The sequence below is a fragment of the Chinchilla lanigera genome, unplaced genomic scaffold (genome assembly GCF_000276665.1).
Source record: "Chinchilla lanigera isolate Chin_1 unplaced genomic scaffold, ChiLan1.0 scaffold00056, whole genome shotgun sequence".
Lineage (NCBI taxonomy): Eukaryota > Metazoa > Chordata > Mammalia > Rodentia > Chinchillidae > Chinchilla > Chinchilla lanigera.
The window spans coordinates 13,828,073-13,852,585 of NW_004955457.1; the positions used below are offsets into that span (position 1 = coordinate 13,828,073).

At 39.2% G+C, this 24,513-nt stretch overlaps 1 protein-coding gene across 3 annotated transcripts in view; it reads right to left on the reverse strand.

The window, feature by feature from the left end:
* Nucleotides 1-24,513, reverse strand: part of Ank2 (ankyrin 2, neuronal) — a 313,838-nt gene that overhangs the window by 203,483 nt on the left and 85,842 nt on the right. The window contains exon 1 of one of the 3 annotated variants that reach the window (XM_013520726.1): nt 10,684-11,050. The exons of the other annotated variants lie outside the window; for them this stretch is intronic. Within the exon in view, the coding sequence (XP_013376180.1) occupies nt 10,684-10,818 (135 nt within the window). The 5' untranslated portion in view covers nt 10,819-11,050. Of the gene's footprint in view, nt 1-10,683; nt 11,051-24,513 lie in introns of those variants that run through there. 3 annotated transcript variants of the gene reach the window in all.

A 24,513-nucleotide genomic window follows, 5' to 3' on the forward strand; every position in this document is an offset into this window, starting at 1 on the left:
AAGAGGGGCGCAATATGATAGCTACTGTTAAATGTGGAATCTTGTGAACACATTCCCACTTGTCATTTACTTATGCGTTCACTTACTTTTGGTTCCTATTTTCCACCTCAATGCCAGATGAAGTGGTTAAGTGCAGGATGGGCTGGGGAGCAGCCCAGCGTCAATAACAGGGCTGCAATGCCTGTGGCTGGGCTCCGGCACGCTGCCGTGACTGCGTGGTCTCATTTCAAACAAGAAAGGCAGCTGTGTGTCCATCTGGATTGCTGCCAACTCCATTAAAGAATGAATTAGTGGGCATATGCAAATCATTATTGGTTCTCTGATCTGCATTTGTATATTATACAACAAGAAGAAAGAAAAGAGAGAGAGAGAAAGAAAGGGAGAGGGAAGGATGAAAGAGGAAGAGGACATGTATGTATGAATATAGTAATTTATTTTCATGAAAGACATTGATTTAATACCTTTCTGATATTTTTGAAAGTATATAATTTTTAAATACACAGAGTACTAAATATTTGATACTTTACATTAGTTGTGTTATGTAATTAAGTTTGGCCTGATGCTGTCTCAGGTAGTTTATACTTCGAACTGCAACTTAATTTAGTATATAAATAAACTGGAATTTAACTTAAGTATGCTCTTATAAACAGTTGCTAAGCCAATCACAGTACTGCAGCTTCAGCCAACCACAGCTGCCAATTCATTAGACTTTGTCCAGATATGCAAATGCCTCAGCACACCCTGCTCAGGTAAGGCGCATGTCAAGCTGTAAACCAACAAGCTGTTTCTGTAGGTGACTTCTCTTTTTTGTCTATGATTACTGTTTGCTCCTGTAGCTGATGGGGGCTCTGGCGCTGAGTCCTGCTTGATTCGTGAAATGTTCTTTGCTTAAATAAATTCTGATTAATTTAGCCCAGAGTTTTTATTTTAACAGTTGATGTACTAAGAACTTTTAATGAGGCCAGAAGAATTTTGCTAATCATCTCTCATGTGCTACGTGACTTTTTAGGCTACGTATGGGAGTCAGCCAGGAAGTTGTACTGGACTCCAGTTCTAAAAGAATAACAGATTATTCTGTACTATCTTGCTGTTCAAGCTGGCAGATCAAGAGTGGACTGAAATTCTAATTTTTTTTTAATCTGGGGACATGTTTTCATAACAACCTTCTATAGTACTTCAATGCCCAGATTTTGACAGAAGTTGACAGTGTTAAACAATGAGAAAATGAACTCTCTATAGGTACACAGTTATTATTAGTTTTTTAAAGTGGAATTTAAATTCATTCTAGGTGCTGTGTTTAAAACCCCACTGTGATACAGTACTAACACTTTGTGACTTACAGTGATGGTAAGAACTGCAGGAAGCCTATTCCTAGAGGAACAGCCTCTGTTCCCACATCTCCTGAGGGGTCCTTGTTTCTTTCATTGCTACCAAACAGAGTGTTGGCAACAAGAGGAAAAAATCTGATCAGTAAACCCTTAATAAAATGTGAGGAGTTGCTTTTCACTCCTGTGCCCTTACACGCAGAGTTTACACATTCAGTCCTGTCCCTTCAGGAGTGTCAACCTCCACAACATAAAGCACTGGTTTTCACACTTTGGTGTAGTTAGGGGCTATCTGGACATCATGCTTCATCTTGTGAAATAAATACTCTTTGTCTCCCACCCCTGAGATTCTACTTCAGGAGGTCTTCAGTGGAGTCCTGAAATCCATATCACTCTAAAACATCCCTGATGATTCTTCTGATGCAGTGATTCACAGAACACTCTTTGTGGGGAGGGTGCCAACACCAAAGATTAACTGGATCCTTCATCCTATGTATTTATTATACCACCCAAATACACTCATCCCTATATCATCAGCAATCATATCATTCATCAAAATGTATGATGTAATAATGCAAAAGAATCTATCATCCGTTTTTAAAAGAATTATGTATTATAGATGTGTGGACAAATCTGTGGACCATACATCCTCTAAACAGAAAATTGTTGAGTATCTTTTATGCCTAGAAAATATTCTTTTCTTTTGGTGACTGGGACAAAAATCTACACACAACAACTAGAAATTTTCAAAAAGGGTTTCACAAATTTTGCTATGTACTGCTACCTTGCCAGATGTCTTAGTAGATGTGTTCCAATTTCCCTCAGAAAGGCAACAATCCAGAAAGATATTAATATAACAAATTTAGAGTTAAAATAAACTACATGTCAGCAATATGAATAACTCATCAAAAACAATTTCAACACATAATGTCTATTATTAAACACCTGACTCTTCCATAGCTCTTAGATACAGTTGACTAGCTCAAATGATTATACTTGACATAATGATTGCAATATTTTTACCTCTTTTAAACTGTTATGGTTTGGATTTAAATGTCCCTCAAAGGCTACCCAATTGGCTATTGTGAAGTGACCAAATCACAAGAGCTCTTAAATTTATCAGTGGATCAATTCACTGATGAGACCCTAATTTGATAGCATTATTGGGAGGCAATGCAGATGGGAGGTGGTGCCTAGGTGAAGGCAATGGATTATTAGGCTATGACCTTAGGGACTATCTGGTCCCTAGCTCTTTCCTCTTTGACTCTTTTTCTCACTCTCTGCTTCCGCATCATAAGTTGCCCAGCTTTTCTCTGCCACCCTCTCAGCCATGATGTGCCTGCCTCACCACAGGTTCAAAAGTAATGGAGCAGCCAACCATGGACTGAACCCCCATGAAACCATAAGCCAAAATAATTCTTTCTCCTTGAAGTTGTTTTTCTCAGGTATTTTTGTCATAATGGTAGAAAGCAGACTCACAGAGCACATATTAAAGAAGGACACTGAAAACTTTTATTATAGTCATACAAGGCCAAACATAATATTAATATAAGCTTTGAGAAATCAAACACCTAAAATGTTGACAATCAAATGTGATATAATATGGTCAGAATTTCAAAGACAAACCTTTAAATGAAAATAAAGGAATCAGAAAACAAGTGGATATTTCTTGTGGCATAATGAGTTTAACTAAAGGGACATTAAATCCAAAACAGCAACTGAAAGTGAGTAAGTCACAGCAGATGTCTGTGTGGGAAGGAAGCAAAATATGGGTGAAAAGAGAGAGAGAGCTCTCTTTACAGTGAATTCTCAGCTGCACCACCATCCAAGTGACCTTGAGGAAGACACTGTGTGCACACAGGGACCAGTCTCAACCACTATAGCAGGAGTATTATTTTAAAATCATTACACAGGTCAAATAAACATGGTTTGGATGTAATTTATAAGAAAAATGTAATAGGAATATTTTATATATTGATTGTTTATAATTATCCCTTTTAATATAATTGTTATGGTTGATACATCGTGTCAACTTGGGGAGTCTAGAGGTTTGGCTCAGTGACTCAGCAGGAAGCCAGGGTGCTTACTTTGTACACATCCTGAGCCTGTGGAAGAGGAGGGCATGGAGATTATGTGAGAGCTACACGCCCCTGAGGTGGGGGTAGCCGGTTTACAAAGTAAGGCAGGGAAAGAAGCTGCTTGCCACCGTTCCTCTCTTTTGCTCTGGCTGCTTTGCTGTTCGGCTGCCATTCCCCACTTTGCTCTTGTTGCTTTGCTACCTTCTGCCTCGGAACCAGCCAAATATGGACTGAAACCTCCACAAACTGTAAGCTAAATAAACCTCTCCTTCCTTAATTTTGGGCATTGGGTATTTTGTCTCAGCAACGAGAGAAAAGTAACCAAGACAGTAATATTTCACACAATTCCTCTAATGCAACTATTGCACTTTTGGACAATTTGATACAAAGAGTGAATTACAACTCAAAAAAATTACAACTCAAAAAAAATATGTTCTATACTATTAATATTTTCTAACAGCAATGTGTGTAGTTGCACTAAGAGCCCATCCCTTTCTGAGCAGAAGGCTATAAAAAACAATTCTTAGTAGTAAAGTTCCTTAAAGGATTTTACAGATTTTTTTGTACTTCCATCACATTTTCACTTTTTACATCCTATAGTGTATCCAGAGACACATCATCCACATCTGGAAAATGCCCATGATTAGATTTGCTCCTTGGGTTTGGGAATTTATTCATGTGTTTGACAAACATTCACCAAGTACCTATTTGGTGCTAGGTATATCATAAAGATGGATCTTATGATATGAAAAATCAAAATCTCATTGAGTCTCCTGAGCCAGCCTTTGATCAGTCGCCTTTCACTAGGATAGAGCTCTGGTTCTAAATCATGGACTACGAAGTTTTTGAAAATTTCATTCCATGCTTTTCAGCCAAACTTCATGGGTTTAAGACACATCCAATAGAACCTGGGTATCACAGCCATAAGAGTTCAGAATATGCCCCTTGGTCATTCCAAGGTCACTACTGACTCCAACCCTGACAGTGATCTTCCCACAATGCACCAACATTTCACCTCTCTAATTCTTTTAGACTGAGCCATGACACTCAGTTGCTCCATAACACCTTGTGCTTTCTCACATGACTGTGACATTGCATTAGTGTTCATACCATGACACACCAAGGTTGTAGGTCTTGTTTCTGTTTGTTAGGCCCACTTCCTGGTTCAGTTCTTTGCCAGGCCCACTTCCTGAGGGTACAAGTGTGCTTTCTTCTGAATGCGAACTCAGATGGCAGTCTGCTTTCCAAATCTACCTCAAGCTCTATCTCCTCCCTTAGCAGATAAGACATTGAAAATATTTAACATCTAGCTCAGCCCTGGCACTATCAATTGCAACAAGTGCTGGCTGTAGCACTGGGGGATGAGGTTGGTCCTGGAAGTTTGTGCATTATACTATTGTTTGCTTATTTGAGGGGTAAGGGCTGGTGGGACAATCCTAAGGAGAAAGTCTGCCTGGCATCATTAGAAGGGACAGCTTGACGAACTCAGCAGGAACTACCTCCTAACTGACCTGCCTGGAAGCACTGAAACTGCAAGTCGCACAGCTCTTCTTTACACACTGGCTGAACGTCTCTGTCTAGAGTTGTTTCCAGAACACGGAGGCTCACACTGGTCATCCCTGTTTTGGGCATACTGTGGGGACCCATTTCATCCTTGTTGTTGCTGCCTGATTCTACTATGGTGCATTAATAGCATGCAGATAATTCTTGCTTCTAAAGCTAGGCTGGAAGCTCCTAGGAAACAGAAAGCTTATCTCAACTTCTTTTAATCTTTGCCTTTAAATAAATCATGCAAAAGTTACATAACCATGTTTTATATCATTTCATAGTCTGACATGCTTTAGAAAAGGATTTACATTGCAGTCTTAGTTCTTACAGGAGTTTAACATCAAAAATAACTACATGGAGAAATTTCCTCCTATATAACTGCTCCACAAAGATAATGCTTCTTATGCCATATAAAGACTCTCATTTCTATACATTAGCCTTCAAAACTGTAGAAAAGTCTACCTCTTGACATACTGCTATGGTTCCTTCCCTTTCCCACACATATACACCTCTATTTTTGCAACTAGTACTAGGCATTTCATTGTCTGTACCCAGCTGTATAAGCCAAAACCTTCATTTTTTCTTTCATAACCCCCCAAATTTCCTCCAACAGAAACAAAAGTAGATTCTGAGTCTGATCACTCCTTACTTCCATTGTTAACACCCTAATCCAACCCTCCATCATTATTCACCTCAGAAGTTTCTAGAACCAGTTAATTGGTCGCCTATGCTCCTCTTTTGCTCCAGTCATAATCCATCACCCACCAAAAAGGCAGAGAGGGGAAAACACAGCAAGAGCCAGAGCCAGGGCCAGGGCACTCTGGGAGGCTGAGCAAGTTCAAGCCCAGCCTGGGCAGTCTAGCAACTTAGGAGACCCTGGCTCAAAAAGAAAGAGCTGGAGATGTAGCTCAATAGAAAGACTGAGTTCAGTCCTCAGTAGCGCAGGCACACACACGGACAATTAAAAATAATGACCCCAATACAAGAAAGCTACAGAGTGTGCTTATTTATTTAAAATAATACCACAACCAAAAAAAAGAAAAGAAAAGAAAGAAAGAAAGTACCTTTCTGATGCTCTTCTAGATTGAACCCTACCACAGCATGGTCCCTCTTTTTGGCCCTTGTGAGTGAAATACACAGTGAATGTTTACATTTTTTAAAATTTATTTTAATAAAAGACACATTGCCATAAATTTCCCTTGCTCCAAACACACTTATCACATTGCTCCTGCTACTTTCTGAAGCAGTTCCGGAAGTCCTCTTTCATTTCTTTACCGGTTATGACAAAAAATACATTTCTTTACCGGTTATACAAAAAATGCTGCTGCCCAGCGCCCTCCAACAGAAGGCGGGCTCGGACACGATGTCCTCACCCACCGTCTTCCCTGGATCAGCACTGTGACTCTGGCCCCTCCCCAGAGTCAAAGGACCGTGAAAGGGAAACTTGTGGAACTGTATTCAGGACACTAAGGCAGCCAGGACAGCACAATCAAAGCTGCTCAGGAAAGAGGACTCTAGAACTGCTTCTGAAAATGGCAAGAACCATGGGATAAGCAAAGTGTACTCTGAGAGGGGTTAATGGAAATGCATTTTTTACTTTAATAAAATTTTTTATTGAAATATTCACCGTATTTTTCAACCACACCACATACTTGGACCCAGCAAGGCCACGTGGACAAATGTCCCACACAGAACTCCTCTGGGACCAGACCATGACTTCTTTTACAAGTAAAATTACAATATGCACAGCAGTCATTCGCACATGTGAGAATGGAAACAGTCTTGGAGATGATGCAGTTTCCCCTGTGTAATTGAAGCAAAAATTTAAAAGCATCACCAGGACATATTCTAAATAAAAAAATTAAAACAGCAAAATTTTATTCTTGATTCTCCTGCCCTGAACATTTCCTCATTTTCAAAGCTGCCAAGCCAACTGTGATAAGAGCAGACCTTGGAGCTCTTGAAGGACTAATGCGAAGATGTGACCATGTGGCGAGGAAAACACTGCCCTGTGCGGTGCGTTACTTTCTCGTTCAGAAGGAGACATTTCTCAGGGGGCTTGGAGCGAGATGTCTGGGGCAGGAGCTCGCGAGAGCTCTTGAGGGCTGCAGTGAGCAGGAAAGATGGGCTTGGGGTACTCGTGATGGGTGGATCAGCGTCCAGCCCCCGGCCCATTCTTTGGAGTCAGGGCTGGGGAGGGCTGCCTGGGACACTTGATGTCTCTTTTCTCCATTCAAATATCCTTCTGTTAGGATCTTTGCTGCACTGGCAAAGTGAAAAACAGAAGCTGTATCCAAATTTACAATATATTTCCAGGTTGTTTTCCAAGTAATTAGAATGATTTACAGCTGCCCACAAATGCTTATCAGTCTCAACACTATCATTTAAGATTGAATCATGTTTTATATTTATCTTTATTAAGTTAATAAACATAATGGTAATTATGTTCATTTCCTTTACACACTAGAAAAGAATAACTGAAATCATTATTTATTAGTTCAATAATTGAATCTTAGCAATTGAAAATTTAGTAATAGAAAGATTTAGTAATTATAGGCATAGGGCCACATCCATTTGTTTATATATTGTTTATGGCTGTTTTGTTCTCTACAGTGCATGTTCTAGAACCTTCCCTCTCTGTCCCTTTACTAACAGAGCTTGACGGATGCTGCTCTGGATTTAAACATTATTGTGTAAAATACATTCATGAAAATATAGTATACTATTTTTCCAGCCACAGAATTTAAAGTGTTTGTTCCAGGTCAGAGATATAGCTCAGTGGCACAAGCACCTGCCTGGCAAATGCAAGGTCCTGAGTTGAATTCCCAGTACCAAAAAAAAAGTGTTTGTACCTATTTCTTGTTCATTTTCTCATTATAATTTCAAGAAAAAATATTCCTTTAAAATTTAAAATTTACTGTCCTGTCAAACTAATACCCAGTTTCATTTCTGTAATTATTTTAGCATAATTCCTGAGCTTAGTTATATAACACATATGCAAATTATTCTGGTCTGATTTGGTTTACCTTTCTTAGAGCCTATATATAAAATCTGATAGTGGTAATTTGTAATATTGTTTAAGGAGAAATTATATTTATTTACTCATTTCTAACACAATTTCTATTGATATGTCCCTCCCTTATATCATTTACCTCTACAAATAAAGTCAGAATATTCAAAGCTCTAAAACTTACAGAAAAGAATAAAGTACCAATTTTCATAAAGTTCAATAGCTTTAGTATCTTAAATTTATGTTTCTCACTAATTTATTGAATAAAATTTTATTTATTTGAAACTTTTGACCCAACAATATGACAGGCTCTATAAACCAATTCTATGTTTATTACCAGAAGGAAAAAGAAGAGTCCAAAATCTGTTTCTGTTTTTTTCCCTCCAAAAAATTTAATTAAAAGCTATAGAGTTCTGAACATTTATTATTAATTGCGACCACCGTGAATGTTTGAAAGTATCAGTTAAGCAATGTCTGGCTGGCTTCACACTGAGTGGCTCCACATCTAATAGTGCTGATGTCAAAGTTAAGAAAGATGATCGATCTCTTAAGTTTGGGAAACTTAAGCTGTACAAAAGCACTCATTTTGCAAAAGTCACCTTTGGTACTAAGTTAAACATTAACCTCTTCCCTCCTATCCCAAAATGCAGAAGTTCTGAGGTGAACACCACTTTTCACAAGGTAGAAAGCAGGTCTGTTTCTATATCTGCCAGGCACCGGGCCACACAACCACTCTCTCCTCCAATCTGTAAAATCTGTAGAACAGTTCATTCATTGACAAACAGGCTGTATGTTTGTTCATTAATTCAGAGAACTCAGATTATATACTTTTAAAATTCAATGCCTTTTCTTCAGGGTGACTTTCTGTATTACTATAGATAGAAGGTGTATTACTATAGATAGAAGGATTTAAACAAGGCAACAGCGTTGCCATTGGATATTTGTTTTAAGTTCTTAGTTATCTGAACTCTAAAGCTTGAATGAATTTCTCGTACTAGCCCTTGGGCCTTAAGATCATATTTCATGTGCTCTTCTTTAATGAAAAGAACCAGTTAACTCATCAAGATACCATGGCTTCTGTTTGCTACATTTTGTTTTGTTTTGTTTGTCTTTTGGTACTGGGAATCAAGCTCAGGACCTCAGGCTTGCCAGGCAGGTACTGTGCCGCTGAGCTATATTCCCAGCCCCATGTTCACTATTTTTAAAGACATACTTTTATATTTAATTCTGAAAGCACTTCCCATGTCTTACTACCTATTACATTTTTCTAAATGATTTTTTAAAGGTAAAGAAATGGAGTACACGTGTGCAATTTAAAAACACTGGAGGGATTATTAACTAATATTTTAAAGAACTGCCTAAATCCTAACTTACTAAAACAGTCATGAACACAGAAACTTCCTTTTAAGCAAGGAAATCAGTTACTAGAGATTACACTTACATACTATCACAGGTAAGCGTCCAGATGCACGTACATACTGTAACAGGTGGGAATTCATACACTGTAACAGGAGTGTGTGAGCACACTACTCTTTCCACTCTTTCTCCTCTCAGGTCAGGGGCATTAGAGAAATTCTCTAATGAGAAATTCACAGAGGACTTCCTGGTAGGTGTGGGTAATTTAAACTATGATCCAGAACAAGACAGACACAGTTGCTAGGGCAGATGGCTTCTCCTCCCAGAGAGATCACTTCCCTTCCACCTTTCCGCTTCCTCTTTTGCATCCCGGAAGTCCTGGCCCCTTTTTCACTCCAGTGCCTTCTCCTCTCCTTAGCCAGCGCACACACTACTCTGCATGTAGTTTGTATTGCCGGAGTGAGCTTCAGTTTCACTGTGGTCTGACAATTTAAATGGTGAAATTCATCCTGATCGAAGCCCAAGAGAGCAGCAGGCCACCTTTCAAGTCTCACAAACTCTTGCCACTCCTGGGAACCCCAGGCAAGTACAGGGCAAGTGCTCAGCCCTCGGCTTTTTTTCTCTGGAATCCACCCTGTCCTACCACCATGGTCTTAGTCTGAAACAAGTAATTTGCAACAAGGTCAAGTTCCTGGGTCTGGGCAATGAAAGATAAACTTTATCCTACAGCAAGTATGGAAATTAAACTCTATCAGAGAGTCCTGGTCAAGATGTTTAAAAACTTATAACAAGCCTTTGCACTCACTGTAAGGAACACATCATGCCAGTAAATTATTAAAATCTGAAAGTTAACTTAAATATTTGATTGCTCAACTTTTAAGGCTTTTCACAAAAGATTATTATCATAATCAGAACGGTATTTAAAGGCCTCAATGCAGTCAGGCAGATATTAGACTAAAACGCCTTTCTAAAGAGTGGGAACTGGGACTTACAGGCACTGTGTGGTCTGATGAAAAGCAGACTCTCCGTGAATGTATAAGTAAGAAAAAGAACTTCGCAACCTCAGTGTGGACCGCCGCAATACTACAGAAAGCCACTTTATAAAATAACAGTGTTTATGCTCGGCTTTGGACAAAACACCCAGTTAAAGAGCCAGCAACATTACTCATGTGCAAACGTCACTCCACAGCGAGGCGAGTGAGACGCCACTGACACGTGGCACCACGCAAGCTCAGGGAGACAGCCCGGGTCAGGAGCAGTCAGGTGGCTCGAGCCCCTGAGCTCCGTCAGTGATCTGACCAATGAGCTCCGCACGGACTCCCAGGCCAACATCCTCCCTCCCTCCCGTGTGTGGCCTACAACTCACCGGAGCCCCAGATTCTCTGGCATCCTCGCCGTCACCGCCGTAGTCGTCGGGAGTTTTGTCCAGCTCCTGCATGTGTCCCTGGGCTCTGACACTCTTATCTGTATGGCAGGAAGTACACAGAGCTGTGTTTCCCATCACAGCTCTCCAGTATCTGCAGCCTGTGGGCCCAGACTTGCCCTCGGCGCTCTGTCCAGGGCTTCCAGGGGGACACTACCGTGGACAACTCATCCAGATGCACCTGAGCTCCTGGGCTCTGCTCCCTCACACCCCCCACCAGGCCTCCCCATCTGCTGGCTGGCTGGTGTCAGAGAGAAATCAAAACCCCAGCAACTGTGGGCTGCATTCGCATTCGGTGACCATTTCCAGCTCAGGCCCTGCCAGGCTATTTTTACACCTACCAGGCCAGCTATGCATGTCAATGGGGGGGGGGCACGGAGGCCAGGGGAGGGGCGGCTGTGTGGTTTTTTCACTGTGCAAACAGCCCGCTCACACGAAGGCTCCAGTGCCTGCTGGGCACAATGTCTGTACATACGAGAGCTGTGCGTGAGTCAATGCATTCCTTGCAATCCTCTGATTCCCCTCTGTCTCTCTACTCACACAGAACACCAACTCTGTTAGTAACCTTGCTTGAGTAGCATAACAGCTAAAAGTTACCTTGCGACTTTGGAAACCAACTGGCAATCACTCTTTTTCATTATCATTTATTAAAAAAAAAATAGCCATTCTCTTAGCATTTAACATGCATCAGAAACACCCCGGTCAGAGTGGCTCACTTGAACATGGTGTGCAGGTTTTACTGTTTATAAATTAGGTACGATTTGCCATGACTCATGAGGGAGCCATACGCAAGAGAACATTTTGATTCATCTATAATTTTTTCAAATTTTTAGTATTTTGTAAATACCCCTCTCAACTTTACAAAAAGTGATCTACATGATTTCCAAGACCATACAATCTTTGAAATCATATAAATTTTATTCCCATGAAAGAACTACTGGAAACATACAATAGGCTGAGGGAGCCAACCATGATAGAAATCAAGGCTTTGTTATGGATTATTATGGACTACACTTTATCTCCCCATGAGGGTGCCCTATAAATCTTTATATGTGTGGATAATTACTTGAGTACTAGTCTATCATTTTTATTTGTTTTGTGTTTATATCTTCTCTTCCAAATAGTTTTAAGCTACTCAATAGATTCTATGTTGGGCTGGGGATATGGCTCAGCGGCATAAGTGCCTGCCTTGCAAGCACAAAGTCCTTAGTTTAATTCCCAGTACCCCCCAAAACAGTAGATTCCATACTTAGACTTTCGTATCATCCATACATATGTTATGTATTAGAAATTAATCACTACATATTCGATAAGGTGAAGTTCACCTTTCCTGTTTGATGGAAGTAGCAGCAGTAGCAGCAGTAGTAATAGTAGTAGTAATAGCAGTAATATTTTGTGGTGTCGGAATCAAACCCAGGGGTGCCAGGCAAGTGCTCTGTCACTGGGCCATACCCCTAGCACTGTCATTATTTTTAAAAAAACTAAAACCACTTTGTCCTTTTTTAAGATAATAGCATTCCCAGAACACCATTCTCAGATTTGAGTTCACATAGCCTTAACAACCTCAGTCTGAGAATGGCATTTTCAGGTTTTTTCCAAAGGGTTTTAAGCTGCTTTTTTACCAAATTGGTTTTGAATCACTCTTCAGTATAGAATTGATGGACCCAAGCATGTTGCGTACTGTGGAAGTCCTATCCTACACTCCACTTTCTAAGCGGGATCACAGCATTCAGTGAAATTATTTTCACTTCTCAGCTATGAGCAAAGACATCTTTAAAAGACATTTTGTTTCCCAGACTGAGGTTCCATTTTACTCCAGAAAAAAAATGGCTATTTTCAAGAAATGAAATAATAACAAATCCTGGAGAGACTGCAGGAAAAAAGGGTGGAGTGTAAACTGGTACAACCACTGTGGAAATCAGCATGGTGATTTCTTAAAACACTAAAACTAGCTATTACCCTTCTAGGTGTTTTCCTGAAAGAGTTGAAGACATCGTGCTACAGTGACACACACATACCCTTGTTTATAGCAGCACAACTCATAATAGCTAAATCTTGGAAGTGGCCTACACGTCCATCAACAGATGAATAAATAAAGTAACTGTGGTATTTACACGCAATGGGGTACTACTCTGCTATGAAGATTTTGAGTCATTTGTAGGAAATGCATGCACTGTGAGACCATAATGTTAAATGACGTGAATCAGACACACAAGCTTAGATATCATGATTTCTGTTATATGAGAAACATAATATATAAATAAAGTACAAACTAAAAGACAATAGGAAAAAAAGAGAAAAAGGTAATGCAATCCAGCATGGTCAAACATGTAGCCTGATTTAGTGTAATTGTTTTATGAGTTTTTACATGTTTTTGGTATGTTAGTTGGTCTGTTAATCTGTGTTTATGATGCTTAACTTGATAAAGACTTTAAAAATAAATGAATAAATCTAATGCTGGCAAACTTTTAATTTAAAAATGTGTTTTAAATTACTGAAGGCATCTTTAAAACAACTGTGTTTTAAGTTACAGACAACAGTGACAACTATGGAGGGGCACATTCCGCATTCATATTAAAGAGGAGCAGGGTCTAAGCATCTTAAATGGCAAAGCCTTAAGAGAAAGGATAGGTATAGATGATGCTTCCATACCAGTAACAAGATTAGGCTATTGGCTGAGATGTATTAAACAAAGCCTTTTATGTCACATGGAACATTTTATCCTGATGAAACAGGCAATTCTTCACATGTTGGTATCTCGAGAGTCTCACATACATGAACCAACCACGTTCTATAAGAATTAAGCACACTACAATGTTTAATGATGTGCTTACAAATCCTTTCCAAACGACATCCCTTTTTCTCTAGTGACTTCTCTAGGACTCTTGGTGCCCAGAGAAGGTTGTAGTCCACAAAGTCTTACAGTGATAGGTGTTTCTTCCTGAACATACATTAACCATTTTATTCAGAATATAAACCAATATTTTTCCAGCTGTTGAAAGAGTTACCCTCACAACCCTCCTTTCAGGATCAGTTTAGCATTTTTAAAACATAAAAATTCAACATTTGACAGAATCCTTAATATGAAATTATGCAACTTCAAGCACTAGAAGCAGATGCTAAAAATTCTCTGCAGTCTCGCTACTTCATTCCAGAGCAGACATCTGAAACTCTGCACTTACACACAGAAAGCGGGTATTTAAGCATGCCAGTCTGGAGAAATGGCCCTGGGTGCTAGATGAATGGTTTTGCAGTGCATTAACAGCATGAATGGTTTGCTGGCATCTCTGGCTTGTTAATACATTACCAGCTCCATAGCCGTGACTCTGATTTTGTTCCCCCTCCATCAGAGCATGCATCACCCTCTTCCGCCAGTCCATGTCCGTGTGTCTCCCCTTCCAAGCTCACCCAAACTTCATTTAGCCCTGAAAGTCAGCATCACACCTATATCAGCCCCTTACTCTCTCCTGGTACCTTTTGATCAAGGCTGGGATCGGTATCAGCTGTTCCTCTTTTTACATGTTATGTCTCGTCTCCCTCACTGGCCTTCTCATCCCAGACCTACCTATTCACAGGAACAGTAAATGTCTGTGAAATATACGAATAAAATGCAGTCCAAAGTAGGCATGCAATTCATATCCATATTTCACTGGATTGTATTGACCTGAACTCCTCTTTTTCTTTTTTCTTTTTTTTTTCAGTACCAGGAATCAAACCTAGGACCTTACACTTGCCAGGCAGGCGCCTGTGCCACTGAGTACATCCCAGGCCCAACTTTTATTTTTTTTAACACATCAAAAATAAAAGATTTTCAAAAATTAAACATCTCTAAGCCTAACAAATTTTTAATTTCATTTACTTATGTGCAATAAACATTTGTTTTAGTGCTTGAAAAAATATTAACAATGTTTGGAATGAGTTTTCCTGGAAAAAGAATTGAGGAGGGGGGACTGAGAAAAGGGGAGAGGAAGGGAGGGTAGGAGGGGAGGAGAGGGGAGGCAAGGGAGAAAAAAACAAAACAAAACAAAACACTATGAACCAAAGAAGTAACATGCTGAGAACTGTTAGAAGATACTTTTTCTAAGTAATCAGCCCTTTATCTTCTTATCTCTCTGTTTTTCATCCCAAGGAAATTTTCCCATTCTTTCCCCAAAGAGAAACATTGTACTTCGTAAATATAATATCTACAAGCCTATCATTAGGGCTTCCTAATACACATAATATAGCGGTCCCTGAACCCTACTGCTGAAGCTCAGTTCTTCTGTGCTGAACAAGAATGAGCAAAGGAGAGTTTTATAGATATAAAAACCCCATCCTCTTTGGATGCTTAAGTTTACTATTTTCTCCTTTGCGGGGTGGGTGCCAGAAACCAGGACTTCATGCTTGCCAGGCCAGTGCTGAGCTGCTGAGCTATAGCCCCAGCCCCATCCTATTTTCTGACTTAACAAATTTAAATGTTCAATGCAGAAGTTATCAATAGCTGTGAAAACAGAATTTCCAGTGAAATGCTTCCTATTGGTTATCTCTCCAAACATCGCCGAAGATTCAGCACTTTCCAGTCAAAACCAGAACTGTGAGTGGTGAGCAGAAGAGGATGTTACTTCAGCAATCAACACACTTTTAGTTCTACAACCCAGTGGGAAACTAATATTAAGAGCCACACAGGTGTGTCACAAAATCTTGGGTGTCATGATAAACCATATCCATCACAGTTTGTCAAGCTGAAACCATGGTTACTGTTATGGTTGATACATTGTGTCAACTTGGGGAGTCTAGAGCTTTGGCTAAGTGACTCAGCAGTTCTCCATCTTGGGGTATAAAGGACACGCCTTACCCTTCTGGGACACTGTTTATTGTGTTAATTTACAAAGTTTAAAAGGTTAACTATGTGACTCAAAAGAGAGTCAGGGTGCTTACTTTATATTCATCTTAAGCCTGTACATAAAAACACATACAGAGGGTATGAATGTAGAGGACCACCCCCATTCCCCCAGAGCAGATAGACTACATAAAAAAAAAAAAAAAAAAAAAAAAAGAAAGGACTGGCTGCTGGTTCTTCAGAGGAGCTCCAGTCTTCGCCTTCAGCTTGATCGTCTCCTGGCTTCTGGTGAAGACTGTTGGGCTTCCATCTGAGACTCTTCAGCCTTCTGGTGTTGGCTCTCTGGCCTTCATCGTAGATTCTTCAGTATTCCGTCGCAGACCCATCAGCCTTTTAGTACAGATTTACACAGACACTGCAGTAAGCTCCAGGCCCAGGGCTGGGCTGTTCAATCTCCAGCGTGCAGACCCCTCTGCACGCTTCCTTATCCGACTCTGTAGCTGACCACTGTAAGCCAAACTTATAATTTCTTATACATTTGTTTATCTTATATTACATCTGTTCCTCTAGTAAACCCTGACTGATACAGTTACCAAATTCTAAGCAGCACCCATGCCTTAATAATATGCGCATAGACACCACGATCTCAGTGGACATCTGACAAGGGATTTGCTTTCTGCCAGGACAGACAGAACAATGTCACCACTGTTACTCAAAAATGCCTCAAAGTCATCAGGGCAAATTACTCAGAAAGCAAATATTTGCATGTTTGACCACACTTAGAGCAAGACACATGAACATGATAAATCACTTAGAAAGCGAAATCCAAAGTGTCCATGAGGTGACATATTTGCAATATCTTCTTAAATTTCCTGGCATTTTTCTATTATGATCTCATCCATTTTGCTGTTTCAAACCCATCACGAGAGAAGGTGATGAAGGACTGGGAACAGAGGCCAGCTTCTCAGCTGCAATCTCTAAAAGTCACTTCTGGGGTTCCTAATACAGCTAATCTGAAAACCTCCTATTGCTGCCTTAAATTTCACCTTTTGAGTGAAAAGCAGTGATCACAAAATCAGTAGGAGGAGAAATGACTGTTTCAGTTGTATAATTTAACCTCAAGGGTTAGACCACAGCTCTTGAAGTGGACTTTTGAGAGAATCTCTTAGTGAGGTGATTGTACTCCTGGGATTTGGTTCTACTACTAATTTGCCTGTGTGGATTTGTCTAACCTTTTACTAAATCTGGGCTCCAATTTTCTCTTTTTTAAAATAATGGTGTTATAACAGATGATTGCTAGATCCCTTCCTGCTCTGGAGGTTTTGTGTCTCAGACACAGAACTTGTTAACATTGGAACAATCACTTCACATGAGGTGGTAGTTGAAACTGACCATCACGTAGATCATTTGAATAGGACAAAAGAATACAAATTACTTAACATGCTGCATCATGCTTTCTGGTTTGGTCTTTGTTTGGTCCTGTTTCTCTGGGAAACTCATGGAGAACATGGAAGGACCACAGTGGAATATGGCCAACTCCCTGTTGGTATCCTGGAGCTCTTGTCCAAGGTGAAGGCCCTTTTGCTTTAGCTCTACCTTTCCCAGATATTAACCTCGTGATAAACCACACCTTGGCCACAGTGTTCTCTACCCACAATGGTAGGAGGACTTTCTCCTGGAAATAATCTTACTCTCCACAACTGACTTTGCAGGATGGACTTGTAGGACTTGGTAAGGCACATCTGTTATGGTTGGTGTCTAGGTGTTCCCCCAAAGCCTCATACAGTCATAGGTGGGGCTTTTTCAGAGATGACTGGATCTAGGGTATGTGACGCTCGGATCAAGTGTGTGTGATTACTAAATTAGTCTACTGACTGGTTTGGCACACTTCTGGGTAAGATTAAGGGTGCCACACTTTCTGTGTGAGTACTATCCACCCTAGTGGCAGCTAGCCTGCATACAATGTAAAGGGATAAAAAGACTCTGCTACCACCATCATGTCCCTTGCTTGCTGCTCGCTGCCTTCTGCCTGCCTGCTCTATGATCCCCTCTGCCATGCCACCCTGCCTTGGAGCCCACCATCTAAGAACTGAAACCTCCACAAACTGTGAGCTTCTATAAACTTTTCCTTCTTTAACTTTCGGTGTCAGGTATTTTGTCTCAGCAACAAAAAAAATAACTAAGACAATGCCTTTGCAAATCTACCACATAAGGCTAGCAGGTGGTCTTATTCTCCCCACAAGGTTTTGATTAATATGTTTTTAAAGGGCAAGTACAATCATATTAAAAATTCTGAGAAAGTATTTTGCCCCAAGTCTTTGAAATGGCAAACTAGAAAGACAGCTTCACTCAGAATCATGGTTTTTCATGCTTTTTCTCTCCTCCAAGTTGCAAAAGTTATTCAAAAGATTATCTATCATGCAAATGAAGAAAACTATGTAGGGTTTCTTTTAATCAAAATTATCATGTGCAAAATAACTGGCATAACCTGATATTTAGATAATACCTTATATTTCACAGGTCCTCTTAATATGGAAGTTTTATGCTACCTTTTCTGAATTTAAAAAGTGTTCATGGGGGGCTGGGGATTTAGCTCAGTGGCACAACCTGGGAAGCGCAAGGTTGTGAATTTGATTCCCATTACCAGAAATAAATAAATAAATAAATAAAATAAAAAATGTTCTTGGATTAAAATTTGCCCCCTTGACACTTTTTCACCATGACAGTCATAATTCAAGACTGGTTGACTCAGTCAAACACATTCATCTGATTGAATTTTTTTGGTTATTCTACTATGCACAAAATTCTCCCATGCCAACATAATCACATGAAACCAAGGACAAGTTGTAACTTTAGGAATCACTGACCTATGGAAATAAAATGGAACATTCTAAGCAGAATCCAGGCAGCTTGCTATGTTTTCCACATTTGGGCATGTTCAATAAAATGTATTTGGCTAAGAGTTAAACTCATAATGATTTTTCCCAATTGGGTCTGTTATATAACTGATCAGTCAGGAAGGCTGTATAATTTATGGACCTACACTGGATGGCCTATATGAACATGAGACATGACTTTTCTAATTGAGGTCAGCACAAAGGACTTTTACTGTTTATACTACACATAAATTAACCGAAATGAATATCTCTAAGCTACTCATGGGCCCACTAACATCAATTAAGCAAATTTAATTTTACTTCCAGCAGTTATTTTCATTTCTGACTGCTGCCTCTTGACTTTTGGCATATCAAGGACAACATTCCCTAATACACAGAGCCAGTGAGTTGTGAAGTTTCCCAAAGCTGGTCCTCACAATGCCGGGCACAAAGTGGGCACTCCATAAATGTCATTGGCTTCAGCAGACGATGAAGAAGTATAGGGCATCCAAAGCCAAAAAGGCCATTTGACGAATTCTATGTTCTGTCACATGGAGCGGGAGTTTGAAATGCAACATGAATAAAACAATTTAGCCATTGTGCGCTCCCACACGTTCTGAAGAAAAATGTGTATACACAATACTCAGAAAAATGGTTAACTATGAAAGCACGACTCCAGACAAGTTTTATTTGAAGAGGGGCAAGTATTAACACCAAAAGGTATGACTTTCAAAGGTATTTTTTGAGACCTAAGCCAGTATTTTAGTGGATGAGCATTTCTTCTAAGTTTCAGTCTCTGAACTAAGGGAGGCAGCTCACAGGGATAATCTGAAAAGTACTGAGTTAAGATGAATTTAAAATGCACAGTGACTAGCATAACTGTTAGCCAGTAAACGGGGAAAGTCTGGTCTCCAAAGGGAGCAATATTCATAGATGAAGCCACTGCTGGTAGGAGGCTGGGAGAAAGCTGGCCATCTGCCCTCCAAGGGCTGTTTGCTGCCTTTTTTTTTTTTTTTTTTTTTTCGGTGTCGGGAATCGAACTCATGACCTCACGCTTGCTAGGCAGGCACTGTGCTGCTGAGCTAAATCCCCAGCCCCTTGTTTGCTGCCTTTATCAAAGGCCACTGTACTTAAATACAGTACGCTGTCATCAGCAAGGATACATCTGTGTCACCTGCAGGAAAAGGGATGCACCTTGAGACCACAATTCTAAATGAAGTAAGTCAGGCACCTAAGCTTAAATATTGCATAACTTCTCATGTATGAGAAACCCAAATTGTAAATAATTTTAAAAGCTAAAGGAAAGAGAGACAATAGGAAATAGGGAGATCAATTTTTGGTAAATTGAAAGGCGATCTTGTGAGGGAGGAGGTGGGGTGGCACATGAGGGGAAGGAGAACAAAAAGAACTGGGATGTGTTAGGTACATGTACCTACTCCTCACAATGACTGTAATCAATTTGCCCCACAAACATGTATGCAATGTATACTACAAACATATGCAAATGGAAATATTTTAAACCTCAAGGTGTAAAGAGCAAAATAAAAGATGTATAATAGAAAACAGAGAAACTTTTGCAAAAGCGAAGGTGACCAAGAGATTAGAGAAAGAGTAAGAAAAATTAAGAGGTGTTATGTACATGTATCAACTCCCCACGATGAGTGTATCATTACATGCTGAAAATATGTATGGTACCAATAAAAATATTCCTAAAAATATAGTGCTTGACAAATACATATACGAAAAAATGTTCAACATCATTGGTCATTTGAGAAATGCAAATTAAAAAAACACTGAGATTCCATCTCACCCAGAAAGAATGGCTGTCATCAACAAATCAACCAATAATAAGTTCTAGAGGGGCTGTGGGGACAAAGGAACTCTTCTCCACTGTTGGTGGGAGTGTAGACTGGTAAAACCACTGTGGAAATCAGTGTGGAGATTCCTCAAAAAACTAGGAGTAGAGGTCTCATTTGACCCAGCTATTCCTCTTTTGGGTATTTTCCCAGAAGAACTGAAAATATCATACCACAGCAATATATGTGTACCCATGTTTATAGCAGCACAATTTGTTATAGCTAAATCTTGGAAACAACACAAATGCCCATGAACCAAGGAATGAATAAAAAAGAAATGTGGTATTTTTATACAATGAAGTACTACTCAGCTATAAAGAAAGATAAACTTGAGGCCTTCATAGATAAATGGATGCAACTAGAGACCATACTCATAAGTGAAATAAATCAGACCCGCATGTGTAAACATCATATTGCCTCCTTAGTATGAGAAACTGAAAGGGTAAATAAGAACCAAAAGGTACAATAGGATTACAAAAGGGAAAGAAAAGAAGGAAGGGGGTAAAAAAAGAATTATTTATATATATATATATATATATATATATATGCACACACACAATAGCTAAGATAATTGTACTATTAATTTCTATTAGTTCATTGAAAGGAACAGTTAGTGCTTATATTGTTTGATCAATCTTACATGCCTATATCTGATAACCTGAGCAACTACTTTGAAGATAACAATATGCAATATAATAACCGTTGCTAATTTCCTTTCATCTTGTTTTAAAATTCTGTATTGTTTTTATTCTTTTAAAAATCATATATATATGGTGCTTGAGTGTCTAGACAAGATAAATGAGAGGACTATTTTGAATATATAATCAGCCTTCCTAATTAATGTCTTACAATGAGGCATATCATAAACTCCACCACTGGGCTCAAATGAATTATCCATTAGTAAGAGCAGCAAATAAAAACCCATTTATTATTTTTATGTTTTTCATTTTTCACCACACTTAGTATTTGGCCAATATTTTCCTTTGAAATTTCATAAGCTCAGTTTGTACATTTACCGTAGAGGCTTAGAGAGAATTCATCATAAACTTTTTGGCTTATGACACAAAATATGGGGGGTTAAATGTTTTCATATATTTCATATATTTGTCACTACCAAAAAAATTTTAACTGTAAAACAGATCCCAATTCCTTGTAAACATATACTCAATATTTTAATATATGATACTTTAATCTATGAGTCTTAAAATATCTTAAAGTACTAATTTACCAATGAAATATGTACATGCAGATATTTGAAATTAAGCAGGAAACAGACATTTAAAATTACATCATCATGCAGCAGCAAGGCATTGGTCAGTCAAGAACAAATTTAAACTGCATATCTAATGGTTCAAACTGGAGAAAATAGGACTATTTGCATTATAAGTACCCATTATACCTGATTTACTAGGAAGGTAATAACACATTTCTTTGTACTAGGTTAAAACAGTAAATCAAGCAGGCTTATTCAGCTCTGTTACCTTTACTTAAGTGAGTGACTAAGAAATATGGTGTCTTTTTTTTCAACGGCATGTTGGGTGTGCACTTAATCAGGAATAGCTGCACTGCCATTAAGGAATGACAGGTTAAATTCAATTTACTTTAAAGACTGCAAAAACTCAGTCAAGAGTGCCAAAAAGAATCTGTCAACTGATTATTCATTTGGGTTCTATTTTAAGATCTCCTAAGAGCAAATTTACCCCATGCATCCTGAAGCATAAAGAATGGTTTGTAATACTTCCTATATTATTCATAGTGGAATGAATGTCCTGATTATGTATCATTTGTTGTCCCTGGACAATAGGAGAATTATATTTAAGCTTTCAGTTATGCCCTACTTTTCTTTTGGAAACAGAATTACTTAAAAGGCAATCAAAAACTCTGGGAATATAATGATAAAAATATTATAGAATCAATATTATTAATTAATTTTTCTAAAAATATATTAGTATGGTCTGATATCCTCAGAGCTAAAATGTTATTGTCTGTCCATTTATTGAATCCATTTTGAACTTCCCATCTGCATAATAATGAAATATAGTACAGAGACTCTCATGCTAATGCTTGCATGTGTTTGATCTTTAAAGTCAAAAGTTTACAAATCCCACAGCGATGTCAGCATATAATTTATCTTCTCCAGGAGGGGGAAAGGAAGAAGGGAAGGGGAGAAGGAAGGGAGGAGGAAGAGAAGAGGAAGGAAGGAAGGGAAGGAAATATGACTAGAAACTGAAGATCTCCCAAGCTTAAAGTGTTTTTCTTCTAAAAACATGAAAGAATACTTTTCAGAAAAATATTTCTTCTTTCTACTAGTCCCCTAGAGATAGTGTTTAAACCTTCTCAGTGCTTTTATATGTCAATAAAGAATGCCTTCCCTAAGCTGGTGTCCCCCGCAAATCTGCTCCTGGCCCAGTTTTCTCTCAGGGGCCAGAGGCCCCAATTGCCTTGCTGCCTAAGCTGGCAACCTTGCCAGGTTACGTTGCTGTCGTTCTTGATTGTACTGGCGATTGAACCCAGGCTGTTCCCACTGAGCTACATCCCCAGCCATTTCCTTATTGCTTATTTATGTCTTGCTAAGTTGTTAAACTGCCCAGGTTGGACTAGAACCTCCTACCTCAGCCTCCTAGAAGGCTGGAATTCTAGGTGTGTGCCACCATGCCCAGCTTTTTGCACTTTTTAATGTTTCCTTTCCCATGTATCCAGTCTGCAGGGTTTTCATTTTCTATCCCTTTGCCACTGTTTTAGGTCAGTAATTCATTTACTGATGGAATTACGCTGTCACCTCAAGTTTCCTGCTTCTATCCTTGCTCGACTTCCATCCATTGTCTACACTGCAGCCAGAAAGACCTTTCCACAGCTCAGAAATGTTTAGAGCATCCCCTAAATCTTCACCATAAAAGCCAAGTTCCTTAACATGGTATAGATCTGATTTCCCCTCATTCTGGTCCCTAGAATCTCATCTTTGCCTTTCTTCTTGCAATTTCTTCTGGGTTTTGATTAATAACTGATCCTCCACATGGATCACCCAGCTCCTCCCTCAATGTTTATGTTACTCTTCCAGGCTCTGCCCAGGCAGGAGTGTTAAGGACTGCTATGGACACAGAGCCATCACTCTATTCGTACCCCACACTGCAATTGTCTTTTTAGTGCTTGGCTTCTCTCATCTCACTATGGGCTCATAATGGACACATTATATTTTGCCTGTTTGTCCCTCATATTCCCGTCATTGCCTCTATATAGTAGGCACTCATGATTGATTACTGAATAAATGAACAATAAAAACACTCCTTCACACCAGTGAAATGTTACTGGTTTCTACAAACATTTATTTCGTTTATCCCACAAATATTTATTCAGCACTACATGCTAGCTCCAAACACAACATTTAAATAAAAACACATAATATTACTGATGTACACACAGGAATGCTTCAGTGAGTCTCTGCAAATGGCAATCTGCAGTAATTTACCCAATTACCATTGAATGTTGCTTTGTTTTGTTCTCATTACTATTCTGTCAGTTCTTGTATGGTTATTTTTTCTCGTGCTTGGTTTTGTTATGAAATGGTCCAAGCACTGAATCTATTTGTAAGGAACAGATGCAAATGGCCACAGGAGTAATAGCAGCCATAGACCAGAAGATGGTTTAATAGACAAGGATAAGACTAGGTCTTCACTATGGATAGTCCAGGAGACCCATGGATATGGACATAAACCAATGGAAAGTAATCATTCTTAATGGCAGAAATGCATAGTGGTTGCTCTGTATAGTACAAATACATTCTCTTACAGTGAAGGCGCATGCACACACACACGCGCACACACGCGCACGCACACATGCGCACGCGCACACACAGTGTTCTGTGGGTTGGCCATCTTGGATCTATATGATATTATATGATGTGGTAGAAACTTAATTTCATTCCATGTTTTCCACAATTAAGAGCTGTTCCGTGCATTTCCACTACTGGCTGTCTTGTTTCCCACTGTTAGATCATCGGTAGACCTCTGTCCTTGCTGTCACATCTAATCTTCACATCTAATCATCTCCTCTGGAGAGTCACCACTTCCACTGATATCACCTCTAATCTATGACACTCATTTCCTTGTTCTTCCCACAGTTTTTCTATACTTTTTGTAGGTATCTTTACTCCTACCACGTCTAACTTTCAATACAAATATATACTTTTTTAGACCATAGATAGCAATAACATAGCAAATATATA